The sequence below is a fragment of the Miscanthus floridulus genome, chromosome 5 (genome assembly GCF_019320115.1).
Source record: "Miscanthus floridulus cultivar M001 chromosome 5, ASM1932011v1, whole genome shotgun sequence".
NCBI lineage: Eukaryota > Viridiplantae > Streptophyta > Magnoliopsida > Poales > Poaceae > Miscanthus > Miscanthus floridulus.
The window spans coordinates 15,793,202-15,821,185 of record NC_089584.1 but is presented as its reverse complement, the minus strand read 5'-3'; the positions used below and the strand labels follow the sequence as shown (position 1 = coordinate 15,821,185).

The 27,984-nt window shown below is 49.9% G+C and overlaps 1 protein-coding gene across 3 annotated transcripts in view; it reads right to left on the bottom strand.

Annotated features, from left to right (window-relative positions):
* Window positions 1–27,523, bottom strand: part of LOC136449583 (uncharacterized) — a 38,699-nt gene extending 11,176 nt beyond the window's left edge. For 2 of the 3 annotated variants that reach the window (XM_066449637.1, XM_066449639.1), the window contains exons 1-15: window positions 27,249–27,523; window positions 25,603–25,978; window positions 25,004–25,152; window positions 24,536–24,784; window positions 21,457–21,566; window positions 21,289–21,366; window positions 21,074–21,180; window positions 19,954–20,048; window positions 19,751–19,875; window positions 19,473–19,663; window positions 12,573–12,648; window positions 12,052–12,220; window positions 9,332–9,402; window positions 1,113–1,193; window positions 893–963 (exon numbers count right to left, since the gene is read on the bottom strand). In XM_066449637.1, coding sequence (XP_066305734.1) covers window positions 893–963; window positions 1,113–1,193; window positions 9,332–9,402; window positions 12,052–12,220; window positions 12,573–12,648; window positions 19,473–19,663; window positions 19,751–19,875; window positions 19,954–20,048; window positions 21,074–21,180; window positions 21,289–21,366; window positions 21,457–21,566; window positions 24,536–24,784; window positions 25,004–25,152; window positions 25,603–25,958 — 1,928 coding nt within the window. In that variant the 5' untranslated portion in view covers window positions 25,959–25,978; window positions 27,249–27,523. Of the gene's footprint in view, window positions 1–892; window positions 964–1,112; window positions 1,194–9,331; window positions 9,403–12,051; window positions 12,221–12,572; window positions 12,649–19,472; window positions 19,664–19,750; window positions 19,876–19,953; window positions 20,049–21,073; window positions 21,181–21,288; window positions 21,367–21,456; window positions 21,567–24,535; window positions 24,785–25,000; window positions 25,153–25,602; window positions 25,979–27,248 lie in introns of all 3 variants that reach the window. The other variant, XM_066449638.1, reaches the window with a different exon arrangement.
* Window positions 27,524–27,984: the final 461 nt, after the last annotated feature.

Below are 27,984 nucleotides of genomic sequence, written 5' to 3'. Positions count from 1 at the left end.
TCTGCTACCTCCCTTCGCTTGGAGCAACAGTGCGAGCAGAGAGGCTGCCTCCAGAGGACATAAGAGGCCTTCCAGTTGCCGCCCCAAACCAACTATCCCTGTGCCATGGCCGACGCAGCGACACTTGGGGTAGCAACCGAGCAGGGCCCGCATCATGGTCATCTCGTACGGCCAACCGGTCACCGGCCTCGCGCCATGGCCGCCTAGCACAAGCGCAACTGCAGCCCCACCTTCTGCAGCAGCATGGCGTGCTGTCGCTCGTCCGCGAGGATCTCATCGCCTCGCCTCCACAGGAACTGCTGTGGAGCGGTGGAGTGGAGGACCTCATCACCACCGTGTGGGCGTGTTGTGGCAGCCGTGAAGGGTTACACGAGAAGAGAGGCAGCAGGCATAGAGAGTGGGGGAGTCAGCTGTTGATGGGCTGGGCAGTATCGGAACAACATATCAAACAAGCCCAATGTATCGATAAAGAGTATCCAAATTATCGCTGATTTACTTTTTTACAGATACTTCGTGGATACTTATCCAACGGGTATCCATCCCGTATCCATATCGGATACGTATCCGATACGGGATACGTCCTATCCCGCCGTATCAGGGTAACGTACCACACACCCATCAGACAATTAGGGAACTGGAGCTTAAAATGAGAGCGGAGCTCTACCAAACAGGACCTTACACAGGTTTCACATCTAAACCAGGCTTCCAAAGATGCCCTTATGAAACTTGCTCAAACCAGGTAGCAATTTAAGAGCTATACTAAATCGCATGGTATTCCTAGAATTGTAGTATATATGTTAAGCATACTGTACATATTAAACAGTTCAATAAACAAAGGGATCCGGAAACGCTTAAAAATAAGCTTGTCAAGAAAGTATACAAAGATACTTACGGAGAGAACTTCCCATCAACTAGTTTAAATTGCCCTGTTTCATAGATCTGAACAGGTTTTCCTTCCCATATCTGGTGTAGAAAATTTGGATGAGATTATCAGGTTTGTGTATTTATTAGAAAATAAAGGCACGTAATTTTTCTTCTCTTTTTTTTTATGACGAACAAAGGCATCTAGTGAAAAGAAAAACAGAAACAAAGGCATCAAGTCAAGAGCATACATCCCAGATGATTGTCTTCCCATCATACCCAGCACTCATTGCTATACGAGGATTGAACGGATGCACATCTAGAACAAACGTCTGTTAAGAATGAAGTTGATTGATCAAATCAAAAAGGATAATATTTCTGCAACCACAAGTCAGATTCTGAGGAAACAGACGTTGAATAGCAATATGCAAATGAAATGCAAAATATTAGGAATCATGATATTAGAACCAAACAACCCACAGATGTTTATATCATTAAAGAATAAAAAATCAGCAATGATACAGATCATATAACTGCAAGTGAAAATAGTACTCTATTTGAGATAATACCACACAAATCAATTTCTACAAACATAACTCATTGCCAAAACAAATATTAGTGCCCTTGGTGGTAATGGAAGAGTGTGAAATGCAGTCACTAAACATAAACCAAAACTCCACCGAGGCCAAGGATGTCACTGACTAAATGGAAGCTCTTGCACATGAAAAGGCTAACAATTCATCAGAAAGAGAAAAAGGATAAGTTCTCTACAACAAAAATTAGCACCTGAAACTCATACTGCCAGAGTTTTCCAAAAGAAAAGGAAAATACTCAAGTTTAACATTCCAAAGATCTCATTTGCAAGTTTTTATGTTCCATTTAAGTTTCATCATCATTGATCAATGATCTTGGTACAAAATTTTTGGCAAATAATAGATGCTGCTTCAAAGTGCATAAGATGATAAAAGTAACATGATGAAATTTCCTTCAAAGGGTCCTTGTCCTTCCCGGGCGCGGCCACTGCCGCTCCTCGTTTGCATCCTTCCTTCCTGGGCAAGGACGGCACGCTCTGCCACGGCCACAGGGATGGGGGCGACGCGTTCGGCTCCTCGCTTTTCTTCTGGCCGTTCTTGCCGTTCTTTTGGCCGCCATTCCGAGTCCCGGGCGGCGGCGCCGGCGGGACGGTGTCATTCTCGTGGCCGTTCCCGGTGCCGGACTGGCTCATGCCATTCCTGCGCCACCGTTCTTGCCATTCCCGACCTACGAGCAGGCGCCGGCACCACCGCCGCCGTTCTACCGCTTCCCGGCTTCCCAAGAAGCGGCCTAGAATCGTTTAACAAGAAGAGCTAGGTGGTCCTCACCTGCGTGCCTCGTCCTGGCGCGGCCCTCGCCTACGCGCACCACCAGGACCGTGGCCCCCCTCGCCACCTGACCCCAACCCCGGTGGCCATCGACATTGCTGCTGCCTGCTCCGGCCTTGGCGTCTACCGATTTGCTAGTGTCCAGAAGACCCGAGCTAGCTCCTTGGCGTCTCCTCGGGGTTGGAGGAAGCTTCTACGGATCTTGCTTGCAAGGTGTTCGAGGTTTTGCGGCAACATCTAGGCAAGGCCCACCGGTGATTTCCTGATCCCCTCCAGCAAGCCATGGGTTCAGCATCGGAATTGGCCTCCCGGATGGACTTTGATCTTGGGCTGCAATTCCAAGATGAGGTCCGTCGGCTCTACAAATCTCTGGTACACCATCCTCACCACTCCCCCGATGGCTCGTTCTTCCTTCTTGTCACCTTTCGGCGTCACTTGTTTCGTTTAACGGAAGATTCAGTTTCTCTTGCTTTACAATCTTGTTTGGGAGGCCGTGCTTTGGATTTCCATGTGACTTTTCTGAGCAATAATCATTTTCGGTTCTCGGTCTTTTCCAAACAAGTCGGATTCCATGTGTATAGACTTCGTAGAGTGATCACCTCTACCTTTGATCTATACTTCCACCTATGGAACAATGGCACGCCTCATTGGGAGCGTGAGAAACGTGCCTGGGAAGAAGAGCAGGAGAAAGAATGGACAAAAGTACTCTCTAAGAAATCGAAAAGGGAAGCTGTAAAGGCCTCTAAACCTAAAAAAAGAGTTAGTTTTGCTAAGAATTTGGTCGATCATTCTCCCCCTAAGCACTCTCCGCAATCGTCAATTTGTTTTGGTGCTTTCTCTGCTCCTATCAAAGAATCCACAAATCTTCTGTTTGGGAATACCAAATTTCAAATTGGCGGAGCCCATGATAGTGTTCTTCGGCCTGATTGCATGCAGCGTCCTCCCTGCATGCAGCAGCCTGGAGAGGATTACACGCAACGTCCTCCTTGCATGCAGCGGCCTGGAGAGATTTCCGCGGCTGTTTCGGAAGATTCCCTCAATCAGCGCGGGACTATGGCCATCTTTTCAAATTCCAAATCTGCTGTCTCTGGGCCTTTTTGCTCCCGTTGCTCAAGTTTGGGCCATATTAGCTCCAATTGTCCCTCTCGTATCCGATGCTAGAAATGCTCTAATTGGGGACATACTAGAAAGCATTGCCGGTCACGTACCCGGCCAAATTGGGTCTGGCAACGAAAGTTTGACTGCACCAAAAATTTTGTTACGAATACTGCTCCCCACCTGGTTTGGAAACCGAAAATCCCAAAAGGCAAGGAAATTGAGCTGAACCTCGATTATCGCGCGGATCCCCGAACCCTTCGCCTAACCAACCAGTTCAGCAAGGTCAGCATGCCCAGCAGGGCCCGGTGCAGCAACACCCAGGTCTGCAGCAGAATCAGCAGCTAGATGTGGACAACATGGAAGTAGATGAAGCTGATGATGAGTGGCCAGCATGGAACCCTGCCGTGTTTGCTGCTGACAATGGTCAGGTGCTCCATCAGCATCCTCAGTTTCCTCAGGATCACCTTGATCTCGAGCTGTCAGGATCCTCTATGAGGTTTTTACGTGGTGATGGGACAGACATCTCCCTTGACCATGTACTGGAGGGTATTTCAGTTGAGGATGGTAGTTCCTTGTCTAGTGATGCAAGCTCCACTTTGGTGGACAGAGCAAGGTTTGCTGCTGCACAGAAGAGGTGCACCATCATCTTGATTTTCAACAGAAAAGACATGCCTGATGAAGTATTCCACAGGGCCTCATTTTCTCAGGCCAATGACAACATGGGACCCATTGTGATTGACAGAGCTGTTCTGCAACCATCCCTCAACCTGCCCTCGCCAACGCCCGCTATCATAGGCATGGAGATTGTCACCTGGAAGCCGGTCCTGCCTGCTCTAGCTCTCCAGCTATGGCCATCTGTTGTGGCGAGTCGTCGGGCAGCATGTGCTCAGCCAAGGTCCTCCTCTGTTATCATCCTGCCTGATCCTCGTGTCGAGCAAGGCCCAGCTACTTCTGGCTCGTCAGGTTTTGAATTTCAAAGTGAGCAAATGCAGCCCAGTCCATGTGGTGAAGCAGGCATGAGAGTATACCAACGTCGGAGGACTGCCATGCTCTCCCTGCCTGTGGCCTCGAGTAACACAATCTCGCCAGTGGTGGAAGGCTCTGTTAGTCGCAGCACAAGGATGAACAACAACATGTCTCTATCCAATGTCTCTAGTAATCCTGCTACTCCGCTGGTGGACAGTACTGTGAGACACAGCACAAGACTTAGTGACAAGGATGGCTTCCATGAGGTCAGGTTGGCTGGAAATCCATGCAAGAAGAGAAAGACATGTCCAGTACTGCTTGTCGAGCCTACGGGTCAAACTGGACCAATACCAATTGATATCCTGCAGGGCTGGGGTATCAATTGTGGAGTAGCTCCTGGAGAGTTATCCCAAAAAGCGCTGATGCAGGCACCCTCTTCCAATCCGGTGGCCAATGATGAATCCTCTGATTAAGTTATTGCCAAGTACTATGATCGTAAACTTTTGTAGAACGCCTGGGGCGGCAGTTTGCTCATTTTATCTTGTTACAGTCGTGTGGCCAGATTTTAAGTGTGTCCCTTGCTTTAATGTTACTATCTTTCCCTCTTTGGACACTACTATCAATCTTTGTATTTTCACTTATCTGGCTTCTACTTCTCTGTTGATCTTCATCCTCTCGATCAACATACCACCTGAAATGCAGCCCATCCTAATTATGCTAGTCATATCAGGAACTACCGTCTCCCTTTTATTGTTACATAATGGGTACACGTAACTGGACTATTTTGTGCTGGAATGTTCGTGGGATCAATGCCACAGAGAAATGGGATGCGGTACGTGGTAAAATCGAAGAGAGTGCTAACTCAGTAATATGTTTGCAAGAAACGAAGAAAGAAACCTTTGATATATCCTTTATCAGAAAATTTGCACCGCGGTGTTTTGACCATTTTGATTATGTACCCTCGGTAGGAGCATCTGGGGGTATCCTTGTTCTCTGGAACAGTGCAGTTTTTTCAGGCATAGTCACTGATAAACAGAGCTTTGGTCTCACAGTTAGCTTCACTTCGACTCACACCAGCGAGACCTGGAAACTAACCAGTCTATGGACCATGTAATGATCCTGGCCGCTCAGAGTTTGTCAGCTGGTTTTGTAGTCATGCTATATCTGTTGGTCCCATGCTGCCCTGCACACAGTAAGCTTACCAGCACACTCACTCACTATAGCTAGAGGTAGAAGAACAGATTGAGTTCAAGAACACACACACAGCACAAGCCCAGCCCTGGCCGAAGCTCTGCTTATGAATGTGGCAAACTGAACTGATTTGCTGCATTGCCTTGGCATAGTATATATACAGGTGCTGGTACCTCTACCACGTACATAGTTGTTGGTGAGTACACCAACTACCTACTCCTAAGGTACAAGGCTTAGCTCAGCCATCTCTACACTACATGGTTGAAGTAAGCCATTTCTACTACGGCCTACTGCCTTACTGCTACAGAAGCTGGGAGTGGACAGCCGAGCCGACCAGCTCCAACTCCTAATCAGGGAGTGGACAGCCGAGCCGACCAGCTCCAACTCCTCATCAGGGAGTAGACAGCCGAGCCGACCAGCTCCAACTCCTAATCTGCAGCCAAGAGAGAAATGGGGAGCAGCAGATTATGTCTTACAATATCTGACTCAGAGAATTGGATCTTCCTAGGAGATTTTAATTTCTACCGCTCTCTGAATAACCGAAATAGACCCGGTGGCAATCTTGCTGACACTTTTATTTTCAATGATGCGATTAGGCATCTTGGTTTAGTTGAGCTGCCTTTGAAGGGTCGGGCATTCACTTGGAGCAATATGCAATCCGATCCATTGCTTGAGCAACTTGATTGGTTCTTCACGTCCACCAACTGGACCATCGACTTCCCCAACACAGGGTCCTCCCTTTAGCAAAGATCACTTCGGATCATATTCCATGCAAGGTGGTGATTAGCACAAAAATTCCTAGAGCTAATCTATTCCGTTTTGAGAATTTCTGGGCAGAGCAAGATGATTTCCTAGACACAGTATATGACTCGTGGACCTCTACGCCAGCTAACAGTGATGCTGCTCGTACCATCTCTTCCAAATTCAAGGCCCTAAGAGCCAGACTGAAGGACTGGAGCAAGGATTTATCAAATCTAAGAATGCTCATCAGCAACTGCAACCAAGTCATTGGTTTTCTAGATGCTTTGGAGGATATAAGAGGCCTTTTTAATCCAGAAGCAAACCTACGGGCTGTTGTCAAGAAACAACTTCAAATTTGGTTGCGATACAAGAATCTCTACAGGAGGAATCGTTACACAGTCAATAGAATAAAGTTGGGCGATGAGTGTACAAAATTCTTCCATGGCATGGCTACTATTTCTTATAGAAGAAATTCCATTGCGCAGATCATGAATGACCAAGGCATTTGGATCCACGACCATGAAGGGAAGGCAGGCCTTCTCTGGAACTCCTTCAGAAATCGCATGGGCACCGCGTCATCACCTACTATGCTTTTTGACCTCTCTAGCCTTGTCACGCCAGTGAACGACCTAGATTCTCTTGCTGCCCCAATTCTGCAGGAGGAGGTGGATTTGGTGGTGAAGCGTATGCTGGCTGACAAGGCTCCAGGCCCTGATGGTTTTAACGGCCGTTTCCTAAAAAAGTGTTGGCAATTTATCAAAGGTGATTTTTACTCCCTTTGCTCAAAGTTCTTCTCGGGTAAGATTAATCTTGAATGCATCAACACTTCTTATATCACCCTGGTTCCTAAAAAGGACAGTCCAGAGACAGTAAATGATTTTCGCCCCATCTCCCTAATGAACATCTCGCTCAAGGTCATCACCAAGATTCTAGCTGAAAGATTGCAGGCTGTCATCTTGAGAGTTGTTCATCAAAATCAATATGGTTTTATTCGCTCTCGCACGATTCAACACTGCTTAGCATGGAGTTATGAGTACATTCACCAGTGCCATCAGTCGAAAAGAGAGATCATCATCCTAAAATTAGACTTCGAGAAAGCGTTTGATACAGTGGAACATTCAGCTATTATGCAAGTTATGGCTCACATGGGGTTCCCACAGAGATGGTTGGATTGGGTTCAAGCCATTTTTTCTTCAGGTTCATCTGCTGTCCTACTCAATGGCGTCCCAGGAAAATTTTTCAAGTGAAAGAGAGGGGTCCGTCAAGGCGATCCATTGTCGCCCCTCCTCTTTGTTATAGCGGCTGAACTTCTGCAGATTTTAATCAACCGAGCTGCTGCTATGAATTTGCTCAGAGTTCCAATTCCACAACCAACTGGGGATTTTCCAATAGTTCAGTACGCTGACGATACGCTGATGATGTTGCAAGCCGATGCTAGACAACTGATCTTTCTTAAGGCTTTGTTGCACAGCTTTTCGGAGTCAACCGGGCTTAAAGTTAATTACAGTAAATCACATATGTACTCCATCAACGTCAATGAGAAGATGACCCATCTGGCAAACACTTTGGGTTGTGATATTGGTTCTATGCCGTTCACGTATTTGGGTTTGCCCATGGGCACGACCAAGCCACACATTGAGGACTTCACCCCGATGATGGACAAAATAGAGAGGAGGCTCTCTGCGTGCTCCACATGGCTTTCTTACTCGGGTCGGTCGGAAATGGTTAACTTGGCTATAACCCCCATCACCACATATGCTATGTGTACCATCAAGCTACCAAAAGGGGTCATTGACAACATCGACAAAGCACGAAAGCAATGCCTTTGGAGAGGGGTAATGATGCCCAAAAGAAAGGGGGGAATTTAGTTGCATGGGAAGTTGTTATGAAGCCCAAGGAGAAAGGGGGACTGGGAGTTCTTAACCTCAGATTGCAAAATGATGCGCTACTACTCAAACATCTCTTCAAATTCTATAACAAAGTTGACACCCCATGGGTGCATCTTGTGTGGAGCAAATATTATACCACCAAAGTACCCCATGCATCTAGGGAAGTTGGCTCCTTCTGGTGGAAGGATGTTCTTCATCTCAGCATCATAAACCGAGGCATTGCCAAGTGTGAGATTGGGGATGGTTCGACAGTCTGTTTCTGGGATGATATGTGGTCTGATGCTGTTCTATCCCAAGAGTTTCCAAGGTTGGCATCCTTTGCAAGTAATGAGAATGCCTCAGTGCTGGAGGTCATGCAAGCAACAGACCTTGATGAACTTTTCTTCCTCCCACTCTCGCAGCAAACTTTTGAGGAATATGAAGTCCTGCAAGTGCACCTACAGAACCTGCCATATGATGTTGATGCCAAGGATTGCTGGCTGCCCACCTAGGGCAATGTGTATACTTCACGGCGTTTCTACTCTCATGTCTTCAGTACCATGGAAGCACATCCAATCTTCAAAGCCATCTGGAAATCTAGATGCACTCGACGCGTGAAATTCTTTGTGTGGCTTGTCCTGGTGGACCGTTTGAATACCATGTCTATGCTCCAGAGACGACATCTGAACATACAGGATGATAACATCTGTGTCATGTGCAACCGTGGTGAAGAGGGAGACCATTGATCACTTATTCTTCGACTGCCCCTTCGCGAAGGAATGTTGGGCAATCATCCATTTTGACTGGAATGACACGCTGCAACTTTCGGATATATTGGTACAGGCGGGACAGGTTCACAATGTTCCTTTCTTCACGGAGGCAGCCCTGATAGCAGCATGGGAGTTGTGGAAGATGCGCAATGACAAGGTTTCTCAGAGGCGTGATCCAACTCCATCGGCCTGGTCGGCAAACTTTAAAAATCAATGTTTCTTGCAGTCTGTTCGTTTCATGACCTGTGGTCATCCTTTTGTGTTTGGCTGGATGCTTTTAGTTAATCCCTGTTTGTAAGTACGTTCTACCTTTTGTTAATACAAAATCTATCACTGTGGGGATCTCCCCCACAGTTTTTTGCAGTAAAAAAAAATTCCTTCAAAAAGGGAAAGGAAATAGCATATGAATGGCAAAACACAACATATCATTCACAAAATGAAAACATAAAGCATAGATTGCATGAAATATGCTTACTGATTCCTTATGGCCAATCAGTGAATGCACCAAACTCCCATCAGAAGCATTCCATACACAAATTCTGCAATCTGCAGAATATAGAAATAAGGAAGATGATTAGAAATAACAGCACTAATAATTGAGCTATATTGTAATAATAAGAATGAGAAAATGACTATTGCTTCTAGCTGAAACTCAAACCATGCGTAGGTGGATGCTTTGAATATGTTTGGTAATATAACAATTTCAATCAACGAAACAAATCGAAGAGATGCAGGTTATCTGTAACCATGATTCCATGCATCAAAATTGTAGTATAGCTAAAGCAATTACTAAATAATGTCCTTGGCATTCAAAACGAAGCAGGCAGGTGAGGATGGGCAGCATCGTTTATTGCTGGGAAAATGGTTGATGATCAGAGCGATCATCCAATCCACTCTTGTTTGGTCATAATGAGAGCAAAATTAAAAAAAAATAGATTGGTCCTTCATACTTATACTTAATTAAGCAACTATGAAATAATTACATCGAATCGAAGAGACAAAAAACTTCTAAATCCAAGAGGACAATTAAACAATTCAAATGGGAATATAAACAAATATTAGTGAAAAACTTAAGTAAAAGAGTAAAATGCACCAGAGATCCATTAATTTTTAAGGGGCTGCCGTCTAGGTCCATCATCTTTCAAACTGCATTTTTGAGCCCTAAACTTTTTAAGTGGTTCACCGGAGGTTCATACCCCTTCGTTTGGCCTTTGGATCCGACGTGGAGTTAGCAGCCAGCGTGACAGAGATACCATGTGCGGATCATGTGAGGACCGAGCTCCCTTGTGTTTTGTGTCTTCCATGCGCCAATGATGCTAGGGCTGGCGCTAGCCATTTATCTACACAAAAAGCGTGACGGAAGATAGCTCGGCTGTAGGCAACGGCCAGTAGGCAACGCTGGCGCAATTGGACAGTGAGCGAGCGCACCGAAACGCGGAGCTGGTGTGCGACGTGGGCACACAAGGCACCAGGTCACGGAGCCAGCGTGCAGTGTGAGCGTGCGCAGCAACAGAAATCAAGCGAATCCAGCGCGAACCATGCTGCGTGGCAGCCAGATAGACGACGACTCCATCGTAGGCCTCTTGCTCCAGCGATGGCAAATTGTGGTTCTGGGCATCCGATTAGTGACTGGCTGCACGGCTGCTTCGAGTGCGGTGGGCTTCCTACTAGGCGGGAGACAGCTTGGGCTTGAGCCTCCTGCTCCACAGCGGCGCGGACGTGGAGTCGACGAGCATAGGCAGGGGCATGGAGTCGGCGTGCGAGCGGGGCCAAGGTGCGGGGCCAACGAGCACGAGCCGTTGAGTGCATGACTGTTGAGCACGAGCCGACGAGCACGTCTGGGCAGGTTTACATGCCATTGCTGCAGCCGTTGCCTACAGCCGAGCTCGGGCGATCTATCTTCCGTCACCCTTTTTGAGTAGATAAATGGCTAGCGCTAGCCCTAGCCTCATTGGAGCTCGGTCCTCACATGACCCGCACGTCGGATCTAAGGACCAAACGAAAGGGTATGGACCTATGGTGAACCACTTAAAAAGTTTAGGGACCCAAAAATACAGTTTGACAGATGATGGACCCAGACGACACCACCTAAGAAGTTAATAGACCTCTGGTGCATTTTACTCTAAGGGTCCGTTTGGATGTAGATATTGGACGGCTGGCATTGAATTGGGTATCAATACCAAATCAGACTAGCATTGGAAATGGGCTACAATACCAAATCAGATGTTTGGATGTAGATGGAATTACTATTTGGAATCTAGGGACGGGCCAATACCGAATAACTGTTTGGATGTACATCTCGTGGAATTCAATTGACTCTCGTCTTATCAACCATGACTCTAGGTAATGTCCGGCTACGCGGGTACGCAACTCCACGACTGGTGGCCTACGACGCCTGCTTGGTGCCCGCCTGAGCCTGGAGGCTCGAGCCGGCCTGTGTGCTGCGCCGCCGATGCCCTACGCTTGCTGCCAGGGGCGGATTTGTCCGCTTCTCGCCTGCTGGCTGCTTAGCGGCGGCCTCCGCACGCCGCCGCCCCGACACCGGGCAGCGGCCTTGCACCACCACAGTTGAGGAAGTCGCCGGAGTTGAGGAAGGAGATAGATGTGGCCGGACTTGAGGAAGAAGAGGATCCCCGAGTGCCTCCACCACGCGCCATCATCGAGCTGTTCTCTCTGCTACTTCGACAGTATCGAGCCGCCCCTCCTCAGCTTCTCGCCTACTCCGGCGAGGGGGGCGGAGAACCCCCGACGAGTGGGGTGGAGGGGGGCGCGAGGGGGGCGGCGGGGAGCGGCGCGAACCTGGGCTCCTCAACGGCGGCCATGGCGGGTTGGCGCTGGCATGCTGTGCGCCGGCGTGCGGAGTGGCAGGCGCGAGATTTGGGAGCGCGCAGAAGGAAGGGCGTGGGAGAAGAAGAGGGGCGCCGGCTCCAATTCCCCCCAATATGGAGGGTCAGGCCTCGGTATTGCGGGCGAGTGGCGAGTGGGCACAGTCATTAGCGAATACCCCTTGGTATTGAAGTTTATTTCCAATTCCAAAGTCTAGGTCATCCAAACAGCGGCATTTGGTGCTATCCAATGCCAATTCCAATTCTTGCGCCCCAATATCTACATCCAAACGCAGCCTAAAGTAAAACGTTGGATCGATATGGTTGCAGTGAATTAGTGAAACCATATGAAACAGTAGATCAAAAGTACCCATGATTGCAGCAAGCACAAAGCGGTTGTCCAGACTCCAAACTATCATATTGACACCGCGAGGAGTTGGTTGGTATCTTTGACGAGGACCACCTCGAGGTGGTTGAGGCGCCATTGGAGGTGGGGGGACTTTAAGATGGTAAGCACGCGTCCAGCGTCCAATTTTTCCCTGGATCAATGCAGGAACAAATTATACAGGAAACTGCTTTGAACACATGTATAGCATACAATAAAGGCATTCATGATCTACAGTTGCACAAAATGGCAGTAGTGCTAATGAGCCAGTAAACCTGACTTGTCCATTGCATTGGGTACATCATTACTGAATGAACACATGACACAATGAAGAAATTCAATGCATACATAAATCATAAATTATGATTGGCAGCATTTCAAGAGGCGACCATACCATTATAGCAGTAGCTAGATTGGACAGTTATGCATGTCATCATAAAAAACTATTCATGCAAACAAAGTTTTTAGAAAACAAAATTGTAAAGTTCTAGCATACAGCAGCTTACATGCGACCTCCGAGATCGTGGAACCCATATAATTGCACTGCCATCACGGGAGCAGGTAACAATATTATGCGTGAACCTAGCAAAAAGAAACAACTCAGCTCACGGAGGATTGTTGAAGCCAAAAAACAACACCATTTGGACGTTGGTGAATTGAACAACTAAGAACAAACTGAAGAAAAAAGTGATGGATAAGTCTAGCTGCTGTGGTCTTTGTGGGGCTGTTGTGTTCTTTATGGGGCTGTTGTGGTCTTTGTGGTTTTAGGACAGCATAGGACAGCATCTTAGACTAGAGGACAGCATCTAGGACACCATCTTAGACTAGAGGACAGCATCTAGGACAGCATCTTAGACTAGCATCTTGACATATGCTTGGCTGGCTAGCAGCCTATAAATATGTATCTCCAACCCCTCGGGTTGGTATGGCATTGAGAAATAAACCAGAAAATTATCCCAACTCCTAGTGTCATCCTCTCTCGATGAGAGTAAGAATTCTGCTACTTCCAAGAGTGAGAATTCAACGACTAACAAGTGGTATCAGAGCCGTACTATCCTGTAGCCTAAGCATCTCCTGCTCATCTCCTCTCCCAGCCACACAACAGCCCAGCTGCGAGCAGCAACTCCAGCCGCTCCTGCTCACTCCTCCCCCGCACAGACGAGCAGCAGCTCGTCTAAAGCAGCCCTCTCCCCACGCAGCAGCCCCCCGGTAGCGCGTCATGTCCGCAGGGCAGTCTCAGCGCTCGGTCGCCTCGAGCACGCGGCGTCGGCAGGAGGCCGAACTTGCCGCGGCAGAGGAACGCGAGCGAGCAGCGGCAGAGACCACTGCGGCGGCGGCAAGGGCGTCGAGGCTGGCAGCGGCGGAGCTGGCAGCAGCCAGAGCGGAGGCAGAAGCAGTGGCGGCGGCGAATGCAGCGCATGCGGCGGCAGCGGAGGTCAAGGCTCTGCGCGGCAGCATCGGCAGCTCCATTTCCGCTGACGACACCGCCGACGCGGACCTCGAGCTGCTAGAGAGGGAGGCAGCGCGAACGTGGGCGGCAGCCCAGACAGGCGCGGACGCGCCGGTGGCGCTCCTGGAGGAGGCGCGCACGGCAACGGTGGCGGACGGGTCGATGGAGAGCGCGGCCTTCACAGGCAGTGTGGCTCTCTCAACCCGGATCGGTACCATGGTTACCACGGGCTCTAGGCTGTTGTCAGGGACGTCGGTCCCGGCGGTGGGTGGCCTACCCTCACCAAAACCAACTATGTCGAGTGGGCTGCAGTGATGAGGGTAAAGCTCCAGGTGCGGCACATGTGAGAGGCAGTCCAATACGGCGACGTCGACTACGACCTAGATCGACGGGCGCTGGATGCCCTCATCGCTGCAGTCCCGCCCGAGATGCAGTTCTTGCTTACCAACAAGCGGACTGCCAAGGAGGCTTGGGACGCCATCGCTGCGGCACGCATCGGCAGCGACCGCGCCCGCAAGTCCACACTGCAGGCACTTCGCAAGAAGTGGGAGAACCTGGCCTTCAAGCCAGGTGATGACGCTGATGACTTTGCTCTCCGTCTCAACACTCTGTTGCAGAAGATGGTGCAGTTCGGCGATGACACCTACGGCGAGGAGAGAGCTGTCGAAAAGCTCTTTCGCTGCGTCCCCGAGAAGTACAAGCAGATGGCTCGCTCGATCGAGTCCCTGCTGGATCTCTCCACGATGTCGATCGAGGAGGCGATAGGTCGCCTCAAGGTCGTCGACAGCGATAAGCCATAGTCTCTCTCGGGGCCCATCACCACTGGCGGGAAGCTCCTTCTCACTCGGGAGCAGTGGCTTGCCAGCCAAGGTGATCGGAAGAAGGGGGAGCCTTCTTCCGCGACAGGCGGCCGCAAGCGTGGCAAGCCACGCAAGGCGCGGAGAGACGCCCAGGCCGGGGCGCGAGGACGTGCCGAGGGTGATGCCCGTGGAGGCGCCCAGGGCGGTGCCGCCGGCAGGCACAAGCCGGCACGAGACGACGCCTGCCGCAACTGCGGCCAGCTCGGCCATTGGGCCAAGGACTGCCGACAGCCACGACGCGGCCAGGCCCACGTCGCACAGGCGGAGGAGGAGGAGCCGGCTCTGTTCATGGCACATGCAAGCATTGAGCTACCTCCAGCGGCACCGGCCACAGCGGCTCTCCTCCACCTCGACGAGCCAAAAGCACACGCCCCCCTCGGCGACAGCTCCGGCAACGACAAGACTGACGGGTGGTGCCTCGACACCGGCGCCACCCATCACATGACCGGTCGACGGGAGTTCTTCACCGAGCTTGACTCTAGCGTCCGAGGCTCCGTCAAGTTTGGGGATGCCTCCGGCGTGGAGATCAATGGCGTCGGCTCCGTCATCTTCACCACCATGTCTGGTGAGCACAGGCTGCTCACCGGAGTCTACTACATCCCCGCGTTGAGGAACTCAATCATCAGCTTGGGACAGCTGGATGAGAACGGTTCGTGCGTGGTGGTTGAGGACGGAGTCATGAGGATTTGGGATCGTTGTCGTCGCCTTCTTGCCAAGGTATCCAGAAGCGCAAATCGACTCTACGTCCTTAACGTGCAGGTGGCACAACCCCTCTGTCTCGCTGCTCGTCGGGACGACGAGGCGTGGCAGTGGCACGAGCGTTTCGGGCACCTTCACTTTGAGGCCCTGAAGCGGCTCAGTGCCACGGAGATGGTGCGAGGCCTACCGTGCCTCGACCATGTGGAGCAGCTCTGCGACGTCTGCGTGTTGACAAAGCAGAGGCGACTCCCCTTTCCACAACGGGCTAGCTTTCGAGCCAAGAAGAGGCTCGAGCTTTCGAGCCAAGAAGTGGCCCACACAAGTCCCCGTGCACAAGCTCGAGCCTCTTCTTGGCTCGAAAGCTAGCCCGTTGTGGAAAGGGGAGTCGTCTCTGCTTTGTCAACACGCAAACGTCGCAGAGCTGCTCCACATGGTCGAGGCACGGCAGGCCTCGCACCATCTCCGTGGCACCGGGAGGACGACGCTACTTCCTGCTGCTCGTCGACGACCTCTCCCGCTACATGTGGGTGATGGTCCTCGGCAGCAAGGGAGAGGTTGCGGACGCCATCAGGCGCGCGCAGGCTGCTGCGGAGGCGGAGTGTGGCCACAAGCTGCGCGTGTTGCGCACCGACAGCGGCGGCGAATTCATGGCGGCTGAATTCGCGTCGTACTGCGCTGACGAGGGCATTCAGCGCCACTACTCCACGCCGTACAGCCCGCAGCAGAACGGCGTCGTCGAGCGACGCAACCAGACGGTTGTAGGGATGGCTCGGGCCCTCCTCAAGCAGAGGGGGATGCCGGCTGTCTTCTGGGGAGAGGCGATGGTGACGGCCGCCTACATCCTCAACCGCTCGCCTACCAAGGCGCTCGACGGCAGGACGTCGTACGAGGCTTGGCATGGGCGCAAGCCGGCGGTCTCCCACTTGCGGGTCTTCGGCTGCCTCGTGTTCGCCAAGGAGCTTGGCCACATCAGCAAGCTCGACGACAGGAGCACTCCGGGAGTGTTCATCGGCTATGCGGAGGGCTCGAAGGCCTACCGCATCCTCGACCCGAAGACACAGCGTGTGCGCACGGCGCGCGACGTTGTGTTCGACGAAGGGCGAGGATGGGCGTGGGACAAGGCGGTGGACGACGGCTCGGCTCCGACGTACGACGACTTCACTGTCGAGTACGTCCACTTCGAGGGAGCTGGGGGAGTAGGCGGCTCTTCTTCGGCGAGCGCGTCTACCCCAGTCCCCGAGCCTCCACCGACCCCGGCGCCTGCTACTCCGACAGCACCACGCTCTCCAGCTAGGACCTCAACTGCGATGAGTTCTTCGCCGGCTCCACCACAGCCGGCAACGCCACGCACTCCAGCACCGACAGGCACCACTCCGGGCACAACTACTCCACCACCAGCTCGTGTCGAGCACGGCCCGGTTGAGCTCGCTACTCCGCTCTCTCACGACGAGGAGCGCGTAGACGCGTACCACGACGACGAGCCGTTGCGGTACCGTACGATGGAGAACCTTCTCGGCGACCAGCCGGTGCCGGGACCGGTGCCTCACGACCTGGAGGCGCAGTTGCACCTTGCGTGTGACGACGGTGAGCCTCGATCGTTTGCAGAGGCCGAGAGACACGCGGCATGGTGCGCCGCGATGCAGTTGGAGATGGATGCGGTTGAGAAGAACCGCACCTGGGAGCTTGCTGACCTTCCTCGTGGTCACCGCGCGATCACCCTTAAGTGGGTGTACAAGCTGAAGAGGGATGAAGCCGGTGCCATCGTCAAGCACAAGGCTCGCTTGGTGGCACGAGGTTTCGTGCAGCAGGAGGGGGTCGACTTCGACGACGCCTTTGCTCCCGTGGCACGGATGGAGTCCGTGCGACTCCTTGCGCTAGCTGCCCAGGAGGGCTGGCGTGTTCATCACATGTACGTCAAGTCGGCGTTCCTTAACGGCGACTTGAAGGAGGAGGTCTACGTGCACCAGCCGCCGGGATTTGCGATCCCCAGCAAGGAGGGCAAGGTGCTCCGCCTACGCAAGGCCCTCTATGGCTTGCAGCAGGCACCGAGGGCGTGGAATGCCAAGTTGGATTCCACGCTAAAGGGGATGGGCTTCGAGCAAAGCCCGCACGAGGCGGCCATCTACCGACGGGGCAGTGGAGGTAATGCTCTGCTGGTGGGTGTCTACGTCGACGACTTGGTGATCACCGGCACCAAGGATGCGGAGGTGGCAGCATTCAAGGAAGAGATGAAGGCCACCTTCCAGATGAGTGACCTGGGGCCTCTCCTACCTAGGAATCAAGGTGCACCAGGATGACTCCGGGATCACGCTTCGACAGACCGCCTACGCCAAGCGCGTCGTTGAGCTAGCTGGGCTCACCGACTGCAACCCAGCTCTCACTCCGATGGAGGAGAGGCTGAAGCTAAGCCGCGACAGCACAACGGAGGTGGACGCTACGCAGTACCGGCGTCTTGTGGGGAGCCTTCGCTACCTCGCCCACACACAGCCGGACCTGGCATTCTCCGTCGACTACGTTAGTCAGTTCATGCAGCGACCGACAACGGAGCACCAGCAGGCTGTGAAGAGGATCATTCGCTACGTTGCGGGGACTCTCGACCACGGCCTCTACTACCCTAGGTGCCCTAGGGCGGCACACTTTGTCGGGTACAGCGACAGCGACCACGCCGGCGACATCGACACCAGCAAGAGCACGAGCGGGATCCTCTTCTTCCTCGGCAAGTGCCTCGTTAGTTGGCAATCGGTCAAGCAGCAGGTGGTGGCCCTGTCCAGCTGCGAGGCCGAGTACATAGCGGCCTCCACCGCTTCAACTCAGGCGCTCTGGCTCGCTCGACTGCTTGGTGATCTCCTCGGCAGAGACACTAGAGCGGTGGAGCTCAGGGTGGACAGCAAGTCCGCTCTGGCCCTGGCAAAGAACCTCGTCTTCCATGAACGCAGCAAGCACATCCGGGTGAGGTACCACTTCATACAAGGCTGTCTTAAGGAAGGGAGCATCAAGGCGAGCTACATCAACACCAAGGACCAGCTTGTGGACCTACTCACCAAGCCCCTTGGGAGGATCAAGTTCCTTGAGCTCTGCTCCAGGACCGGGATGGTTCAACTTTTCCACAAGACGACGCACAAGACTTAGGGGGAGAATGATAGATAAATCTAGCTGCTGTGGTCTTTGTGGGGCTGTTGTGTTCTTTGTGGGGCTGTTGTGGTCTTTGTGGTTTTAGGACAGCATAGGACGGCATCTTAGACTAGAGGACAGCATCTTAGCATCTAGGACAGCATCTTAGACTAGCATCTTGGCATATGCTTGGCTGGCTAGCAGCCTATAAATATGTATCCCCAACCCCTCTGTTGTAACATGGCCTCGACGGGTGGCGAAGGCCTCCGACGGCGTGGTGTCACCAAGGCGTCTTCGACCGTCTTAGGGCGGAGATCTGACACTGACTAAAGGAACTTTCCTGGCTATGCTTGTAGGGCGCTGCACGAGGCTCAGCGAGCTTGTCGCGGATTCCGCCCGGGCCGAGCACGGGCATCTCCGGCCGCTCAGGCGGACGCCGCCCCGCTTCGGCTGACGGGCGTCTCCGGCGTTAAAGGCGGAGGCCGCCCTACCCCCGAACTAATCAAACAAACAACCTTGCCTAAGTGTGTGCAGGTACCTAAGCGCAGGCGCCCGTGGTCCGCGCGAGCGTGCTAGCATGGCCCCCGCGCGGCCGGGCAGAGACTTACGGACGAGGTCTCCGACCGGACCGGCGGAGACTCACGTAGGCAGCTGCGCGCCCCTGAAGACGGAGGCCAGCGTCGGGGACCCAGGCCTCTGGACCGAAGACCAAAGCATGGTGGGCCGGCCGCTTATGGAGGCCCATTACTTGAAGACGGTGTGGCAAGATTGCCCCGCAAACAAGAGACTGGTGGCGGAATATTCCAGGAATGTACTGTAGCAGTTGAGGAGCATTGTAATAAATTCCGTCGAGAGGTAGTTGAGTCCTATAAATAGGGAACACTTATAACAGTACGGGAGGTTGGAGGATGAATTAATGAAACCTTAGTTTTGCGTGCCATTTCCCTACACGCCCACCTGTCGTGCCTATTCCCCGAGCCTTCGCCTGAGGGCAATGCTTGGTGGGCGGAGGCCCCTATCTCCCCCTCACTGTCTGAGATCGAGAGTCTCAACACCCTCGGGTTGGCATGGCATTGAGAAATAAACCAGAAAATTGTCCCAACTCCTAGTGTCATCCTCTCGATGAGAGTAAGAATGCTGCTACTTCCAAGAGTGAGAATTCAGCGACTAACAAAAAGGACACCTTTGGGTCATCAACTAAGAACTGATGCTTCTAATGCCTAATGGAAATAAATAAGAACATTTCGAAGGAGAAAACAAACCATAAGGGCAAACAAAATACTGACCAAGAATTTCTTAGCTTAAGGTTATTTTCTTCCTTGGTGGTATGACTGGAATCCGATGAAAAAGATCTTGATGCCACTGCACATCCACTAAATTGCACATAGTTTACATCATTTTCATGCCCACATAATAGGTCCATCTCATGATTCAGTTGTTCATGTTCATCAGAAGAACTCTTGCAAGCATTCCAGACCTGAAATGAAACATTTCTGATGAAAAAAGGGCAATTCTCCACAATTAGATAAGAAATTGACAAGTGAAGGTAAGAAGAAAAACACACCCTTGCAAAAGTATCCGAGCTGCCAGTGACAAACACTGTCCCATTAGCATTAAATGCACAACATAAGATCTGGTGATTTGTTGGCTGAACTTGAGAAGCGCTGGAAGATGCATCACCACTCTTACCTGGCATCAACACCACATGGATTGGCTTATCCAGAATTAGATATTACTAATGCACTATGCATGCTTCAATTAACTAACCAGGGGCAACATCTGGGGGCTTTGGTGTATACACTCGTGGAGGTTGTTGAGAGTATCTGGCATCCCAAATCCTGCACGTCCCATCATCTGATGACCTGCCAACAATATTATTTGACAATTTCAGAAGGAACATAACTAACAATGGCAAGTAAAACCCTATAAACAGTTATGTGCAGCGAAGTACTACAGCAAGCCAGATGTTGTAGCACAAATCATATAGAAAAAACAAACACATTTCAATGCACCTTAGATGTGTCATAAACAATAAGTGTTTAAAATGACAGTGAAAATCAGTGTAAAGCAAAGCAAGACTAAAAACACGTAATACATAAGCAGTACACCATTCTTTTATTTCAGAAAACAGCATAATATTTGGGATTTAGGGAGAATTAAGACCCTCTTCACTTTCCAAGAATATTATTTTACTCCTTTAGCATTAAATACTGTTACATGAGCCAATAATAATTTGTCTTCAATGTAATGTTAGAATGGGAGTTGGCTTTAACGAAGACCACATGCGTCATTTCTCATCTGGATTAAATTGTTCAAAAACTTTCAAAATCCGTAATATCATGGGAGGGAGGGTGTATGAAGCAGTGCATAATCCACACAGATTAAGTGCTCTAAGATCTTATAGAGAATCTAAGATCACATGAACCAAAGCACTCGCAGAAAAATTTAGCAATCAACTTATACTATAGATATTTTATTGCTGTATATAGTGCCTCCAATATGGGTAACTGTGTGCTAAACAGTTCTTGGAAAGAGAAAAATGACATGTTTCACTAGTGGCAATCTAGCTTTCAGATAAGTACCAGCCTCGTTCAAACACTCAAACTACAGCAGATAGAATACAGTTGTTATACCATTGGCTGGTATCAAATGCATGACTTCATGCAGGTCATTTTCGTTTGTAAAGCAGTTGCATCTAGCATGTATATAGCAACAAGAACAAAGCAGAGCAAATTATCTTTCTCGAATACACAGGAGAGCTGTGTATCATTATATTAGAGAAAGTCGAAGAAAGGCTGATCTGTACACAGAACCCTGAGGGCAATAAGAACAACAATGTAGCGCAAATAATATAATCAGGGGAAAACAAGAGAAAAGAGGCACTCACGACAACAGCTGGAAAGCAGCACCTGGCCTTGGACTAAATGCAATAGCAGTAACTGCCCCTGTATGCCCCTTGAGCACTGAGACTGGCATTCCATCAGGCATACGCCACTTCATTGGTATAAGGAGCCATTCAAGGTAAAGGGAAGAAATAATGTCATGGCTGTGAAAGGATGTTATGGCAGTTTACTTAGGAAGAATGAATACTACTAAACTTACCACTCTAATAATGAAATCATTAGATGAAGATGCTACCACAGCATTATTGGAACTCACTGCGAGATCAGTAATATCACCCTTGATTTGGAAATGAAACAGGATAAGTGGGATTAAGTTATCAATGAAACATTATGAGTATATATATATGCCACAGCAAGCAAAACTTACTTCATGGCCCCGGCAGCTAGCCAGGCAGAAAGCTGTTTCCATCGCCCATATTTTAACAAGGCGGTCATCAGAACCAGTAATAACATAATGCCCTGTGCGGTCAAAGGTAGCTGCAAAAACAGAAATAGTATGAAAGCCATGCAGAAGATAAAAAAGATGTATTGATGATAAGGTAAGAGGTTTGGGCTTTGAGGAAGCAAGGAAAACAAGGCAGCAAACTAAGTTTGTTATGCGCGGGGGAGGGGGGGGGGATAAGGTCTTGTGGAACATAATGAACAGCATATACAAATCATTGTTTTTGAGGCGTCGCCTAGGCGACAAGGCGTGGTCGAGGGCCTGGGTGTCGGGGTCACCACGACCTCAGCGTGTATGGCGTCCGCCTCATAGGATTAGGCGTCGCCTAGGCGCGAATGGCGTCGGGCGGACGCCTACCACCGCGCCGCGGACGCCGGATGCTGGTCGTAGGGGAAGGGCGCCAAAAAGAGCGCGGCCACGCGGGGAATCGACCGCACGCCCGCGGGAAACGGAAGAGACGCGGGAAATCGACCGCGCATGCGCCTCTTCGCGTGGGAAATCGACCGCGCGAGTCATTGACCGCGAGTGCGGGCGAGGGGAGAGGAAGAAAGAAGGCAGCGGACGGACCTCAACCTCCGCTGGGCTGCTACTCTGCTCGTGTCCACCGGCCGGCCGCCCCTGCCGTGGAGCCGGCCTGCATCTTCCTCCGTCGGCCTGCCTGTTGACTGCGCCTCCGTCGGGTCCCCTTCCGCATGGTATGCCCCCCGCCTCCACTCTGCTTTTCCAAATCTCGTACGACAGGAACTTGGTGAGCGCGAAGCCGGCGGCCTCGTCCCACGATGCCTCGCTGAAGTCCAGCTGCTGCATCTCCGGCACCGTCGACGATTCGGGGGAGGCGGACGGCGACGGGGACGGGCACGAGGACTCAGCTGCGGACTCGCGGCAGGACGAGGACGCGTCGTCGGAGGACGGCGAAGAGGAGCAGTTGCTGGTGGGGGTGGACGACGACGTGGCAGCAGCTGCAGTGGCGGAGGCGGGCTTCTTGGCGCCCTTCTTCTTGGACGCGGCGATGTTCTGGCAGAGCGTCTGGAGCTTGGCGTCGACGGAGGCGTGGAGCGGGCCGCGGGAGGCAGCTGCAGTGGCGGAGGCGGGCTTCTTGGACACCCACTCTTCTGTCTGCTCTGCTCTGCTCTGCTTGAGTGCTTGTACTGCTGCTCTATACTCTCTGCTTTGCCTCCTCAAGCTCTGTTGTGAATCTGAATATGCTATGCTCTGCTCTGCTCTGTCTGCTCTGAATATGCTATACTCTCTGCTCTGCCTCCTCAAACATAAGGCTCTTGCTTTCTTTTATGTAGCATCCAGCAACATGGCAAGCTCAAGTGAAGCACCTCATTATGATCCCAAGACTGATCCAGCAAGGAAAGCGAAATCCAATTATCCAAGATGGAAATATGCCTACTGGCAGGACCCTGCTAGGAGAGACTGGGTGACATGTATCCTGTGTGGAAATGAGGCTTCAGGAGGCATAAAGAGGTTCAAGCAACATTTGGCTGGTGGATATGGAGATATTGTCCTTTGTCCAAAAGTTACCACTGAAATCAGGAAAGAGATGGAAGCTTACTTGCAAAAGAAGAGAAGAAGGCCTTTGTTCTTGGATGGTATTGATGAAGAAGATGGGGAAGATGAAGTTGTGGAGGTGGCAGCAGCACATGTACAAGCAGGAGTAGATGGGGGTGCAAAACCGGCTGCAAAACCAAGTTCTGGGACAGCAGCCAAGAGAAGGCATGCTATCTATCAATTCAAAGGCTTCAAGACCTAGCAATGGCAATTCAACACCAAAGACACCAAAGACAACAAAGTCTGTTGTTGCTATGCTTAGAAGAACTCCTGAACAGATAGTAGATCAAAGGCGTGCAAAGGACTTTCAACCCACCATTGAGTCCAGCACAAAGACTAAGGAGGAGAAGCAATGTGGATTTGCAATGGGCACTAAGGAGGAGAAGCTGGTGGATATGGAGATTTGCAGTCCTGTTGATGGATTCTTTTGTGTCCTGCACGCTTGCTGTACTTTGGGTGTAGTTGACTTAATTAGTATGCTTTAGAGTTCAGTACTTCATTATAAGTTTGTGGACTATTTGAGAAAGACTATGATGTCATTTGTCATGCTCATGCATGCACTAATGCTTGCTAATTTGTTATCTTGCCTCTTGTGTATTGTTTGCCTACCCCAACTTGTTTGGGACTTAAAGGCTTTGTTGTTGTTGTTGTTGCCTCTTGTGTATTGTTTCCTATTTAATTCTCAGCAACTGATAATGTGTTTGATTGCTGAATTCTTTAATTGTCATGCAGTTTCCTTCAAGGGGTTGGATGCTACATGGGAGAAGAGCTTTTGGAAAGGAAAGAAAGGAACATGGGCTCTAGAATTGGCAACAAACGAGGTATGTATGTGCTGCACTAATATATAAAATTCTAGCTTACAACGCCTTACAATATGCGTATGGCGTCGCCTAGGCGTCCGCCACAAACGCCTAGGCGTTGTGAAGGGGGTCGGGCGCGGCGCCTCGCCGCGGCGCCTCAAAAACAATGAGGCGCGGCGCCTCAAAAACAATGATACAAATTGTTAACTGAATGAAATAACACATAGTAATCAACCACAAGAACTTCTCTAACAAGTATAATAGGCCTTGACACAGTTGATACATACATCTATAGAGATACATAATGTTGCCTGTTTGGATAGGGGGCAGTTTGGCCCGATCTTTAGAACTCCCTATTTGGATTGCACCCTAAGTTTGCCAGGCCTAAGCCTAATCAGCCACAGTTTCCTTAGGCAGTGTTTATTAGTTGCTGCAAAACCTTAGTCGGCTTAGCTTAGCCTCCTGGACAAGTTCCATGACTAACTTTAGCTAATGTTAGGTGGTCATTTTTCTTGCCACAAGAATGTGGTAAGACTAAGGCTAGTGACCTTCTAAAAAATATGTGGCAATATCAGTCACCAATCAAACACACTTAAGATGTTTTATTTAAACATATATAGCTAAGAGAGCAAGAAAGTTCAACGAACCACAATACACAGCATTTTGATGCCCCCTCAATCTCTTTATGATTTGCATCTTTTCAACAAGGGTAGATGGCTTCGCGATGGCATAACACGATGCTCGTACAGAGGGAGCACGGGCGTGCTTAGTGAAACCACCAATCTCTCTCAAACTTAGACCATGAACTTGATCAGCCTGAATGTGCGGCCAACGAAGATAACTTGGCAGCCTGGGAGTTTCCTTATCTTGCCTATCAGCTGAAGGATTCAAGAATGTGTAAAGACATTACAATATTAATAACATGGAAAACCAAAGAGTAGTTGGAGCTACCAACAACAACAACAACAACAACAACAACAAAGCCTTTAAGTCCCAAACTAGTCGGAGCTACCAAAACTGGGAAAAAGTTGAATATACAAGTGCTCTAACAAATAGCTCCAGGAAATAATACTAAAAAAAAGTAACACATTGAACAGCATTGATATGCATACATGCAAGAAGCGAAAAGGAGTTGAAGCCAAGAAGTGTTGGGACATCAGCAGCATTTGGAGAAACTCTTCCAATTAAGCTGTGTGGGTGACAGGAAATAGCCATCAGTTGCTTTAATAGCTTCACCAAGTGGTCTTTACCAATGTGGGGGTACCTACAATAAAACAAGTGAGAAAATGCTCAGCGTTATCTTATCATTTAGAAATAAAAATCATAATAAAGTAACAGTCCTGCCAAGGTAAGAGGCATATTTCATATGACAGGTCACTCATTGTGCTAAATTGTATACATTTTCAAGATAACCATTGTTTCAAAATCAAAAGGTTTAATCAGGTAGGACTGGCCAGACAAGCTATGAAAAATATTAGTACCATGTACAAACTGTGGATGAAGTGTGGGCAGAAGGCTCCACAAGAGGCACCAAATGAATTTATATCGAATTATGACCTAAATACAGATCCTTTTCTCAATTGTATTCAAATCTAGGAATCATCTCCAATCCCCCTAATTAATTGCAGAATCAACAATAAAGAGTTCCTCACCACCACATGATTAGAAAATAACAGAAGCAAATTGATTAGACAAGAGAGTAACATTTCTGTACCTCTCAGCTAATTTTACATAACCCAAAGGGAGTGATATGCCATCATCATTTTCTTCACCACTATGGAAACCACCACGTGAATACCAAGCATGGTATCTTCTAGGTAGCAGTTGATGTTCCAGGAGTTCATTGCACAGTTCTCCAAAGGTCCGTTTGAATGGACCATGAGATAAAAAATGCATAATGAGAAAGTGAACTTCTCTCATATCAATATCAACACCATCCATGGATGCAAAATCAGTTGACATCACTGAATTCACAGGGTTAACCTTCTCAAGTTCCTGATTTGGAAAATCCAGAGGAGCTATACTAATGGAAGCTCCATTACTGGAAGGTTGGTGCTTTCTAAAAGACATGTCCACTAGACCACCTGGACCTGGAAATGATAAAGCATAAGTTTACATTCTAAATTAAATTAAATTAAATTACTAAAAAAAGTAAAGCAATGAACAAGCAACTACATGGAAAAAAATTAACTGCCGCAGAAGTAGTAAATAATAAAGATATAAAGTAGAAGTCAAAGATAAAATACAGAACTAAAAAAAATAGGAAACACAGCAGCTAGCTGACGGTCATGAGATATATACCAGAAAAAATGAATACTGAATGAAACCAACTTCTCTACTGAAAGATATGGCAGAATCATGGTAAAAAAAATGTGGTGCATTGTACAAGAGTACAGGCAAGCAAGAACCTATCTTATCTTATAGTTAAAATTCACAACTTAGTAAACTTGTCAATGCATTACTGTAGCTACCGAAAAAACAGGAAAGCAGAACTCACTGAACTGTGGAGCAAAAGCACATCTTATATATAAAAATAGACCACATAATCAGCCCATGCAAGCATCTCAGTCTATTTATCTAAGAAACATTACATAGCAATAATTTCTCTTCAACCTCTCCCACTCACCCACCACCTAAGCATCAGTGTCAACAGAACAACAAATGCAGGAGTTCCAAACGCTAAGTATGTAATATTCATATACAAAATTGGACAACATAATCAGCCCATGCAAGCATCTCAGTCTATTTATCTGTGAAACATTACAAAGCGATAATTTCTCTTCAACCTCTCCGACTCGCCCACCATCTAAGCATCAGTGTCAACAGAATAACAAATGAAGGAGATCCGAATGCTAAGTATGTAATATACATATATTCATCCCATATTTTCCACCTTTCAGCTTAATAAATAGATACTAGCCTGCAAGCTCACCAGTTCCTAACAAGCAAAACAACAATTTCTTCCTGAGACACTTAATTTCCCATCACTGGAACCCTAGAATTCACAGCATTCATAAAACAAGCAGATCCAATATTCAGGCCACTCAATTATGTGCATGCACGAAAGCCGTATTATCTTCATGATGGCCTTCTCCAAAATTATCACAGGGGGCAACCAACACAAGCAAGCCATGCTAAACCCTAGTAATAAAATCCGTGAAATCGGCTCAATTATCAATAACCGGAGTTCTGAATCATGTCATAGGTACCGCAAAACCGGAATCGATGCATCCTCCGCACACCTTTGGACGCATCAACAGGCTCAAATTACCAATCTAGCTAACACAAATCACATAGGCGAAAAGCGGCATGAGGGTTCCGTAATTCGAGGCAGAGGGGGGACAGGGGGTAGAGACAGACCTCCTCGTCGGCGAGCCCTCTGGCGACGCGGCTGCGGCGGCTCAGAGGCATGCCAGATATGGAGGGCGCCTTGGCAGCGCCCGTGCCGCACGAAGAGGGCACCTACGGCGGCGGAGGGACGTCGGAGGCCGCGGTCCTGTCGACCCCGTACGAGCCCTAGGCACAGACGCACAGTGGTGGGGGAGGGACCGGAGGAGGCTGAGAGAGACGGGGCTGTTGGCTCGCGGGTGTATGATCCGGATTGGCCGATCGGGGTAGATTCACGGGCTATTGGGTTTTTTCGTAACGGGCTAATGGGTTAGCGGGTCTGCGTTTATAGAGCGGGTTTAGCCGTGGCTTGTCGAAAATAGGAACAGTATTTTTCCCTGGCACACAATGGTACTTCTTCGCGACGAAGCAGAACAACCTATCCGAATAGGCTGATAGAACCGCAGCACAGCGGCGAGCGCCCGAGCGGCGCAGCAAAAATCCGACCACGGTGACCCACCTGGAACCGGTTCGCACAAGCGGAAAAGCCAAATCGGAGAAGGCGGCGGCCGACGGCCCCTCCACACGAACACGCAGGTCGCACCGCCGCAGCACCGTGAAGACGGAGAGCGGAGAGGAAACGAGACACCTACCGTCGATCTATGCCGCCCGCCGGAGCCGCTCTCGCACAACCGACCACCAGCGGAGCAGCCGGAGAGCGCGAGAAGCAGCAGATGCGGCGAAGCGAGCCGCTAGGGCGGCGACGTCC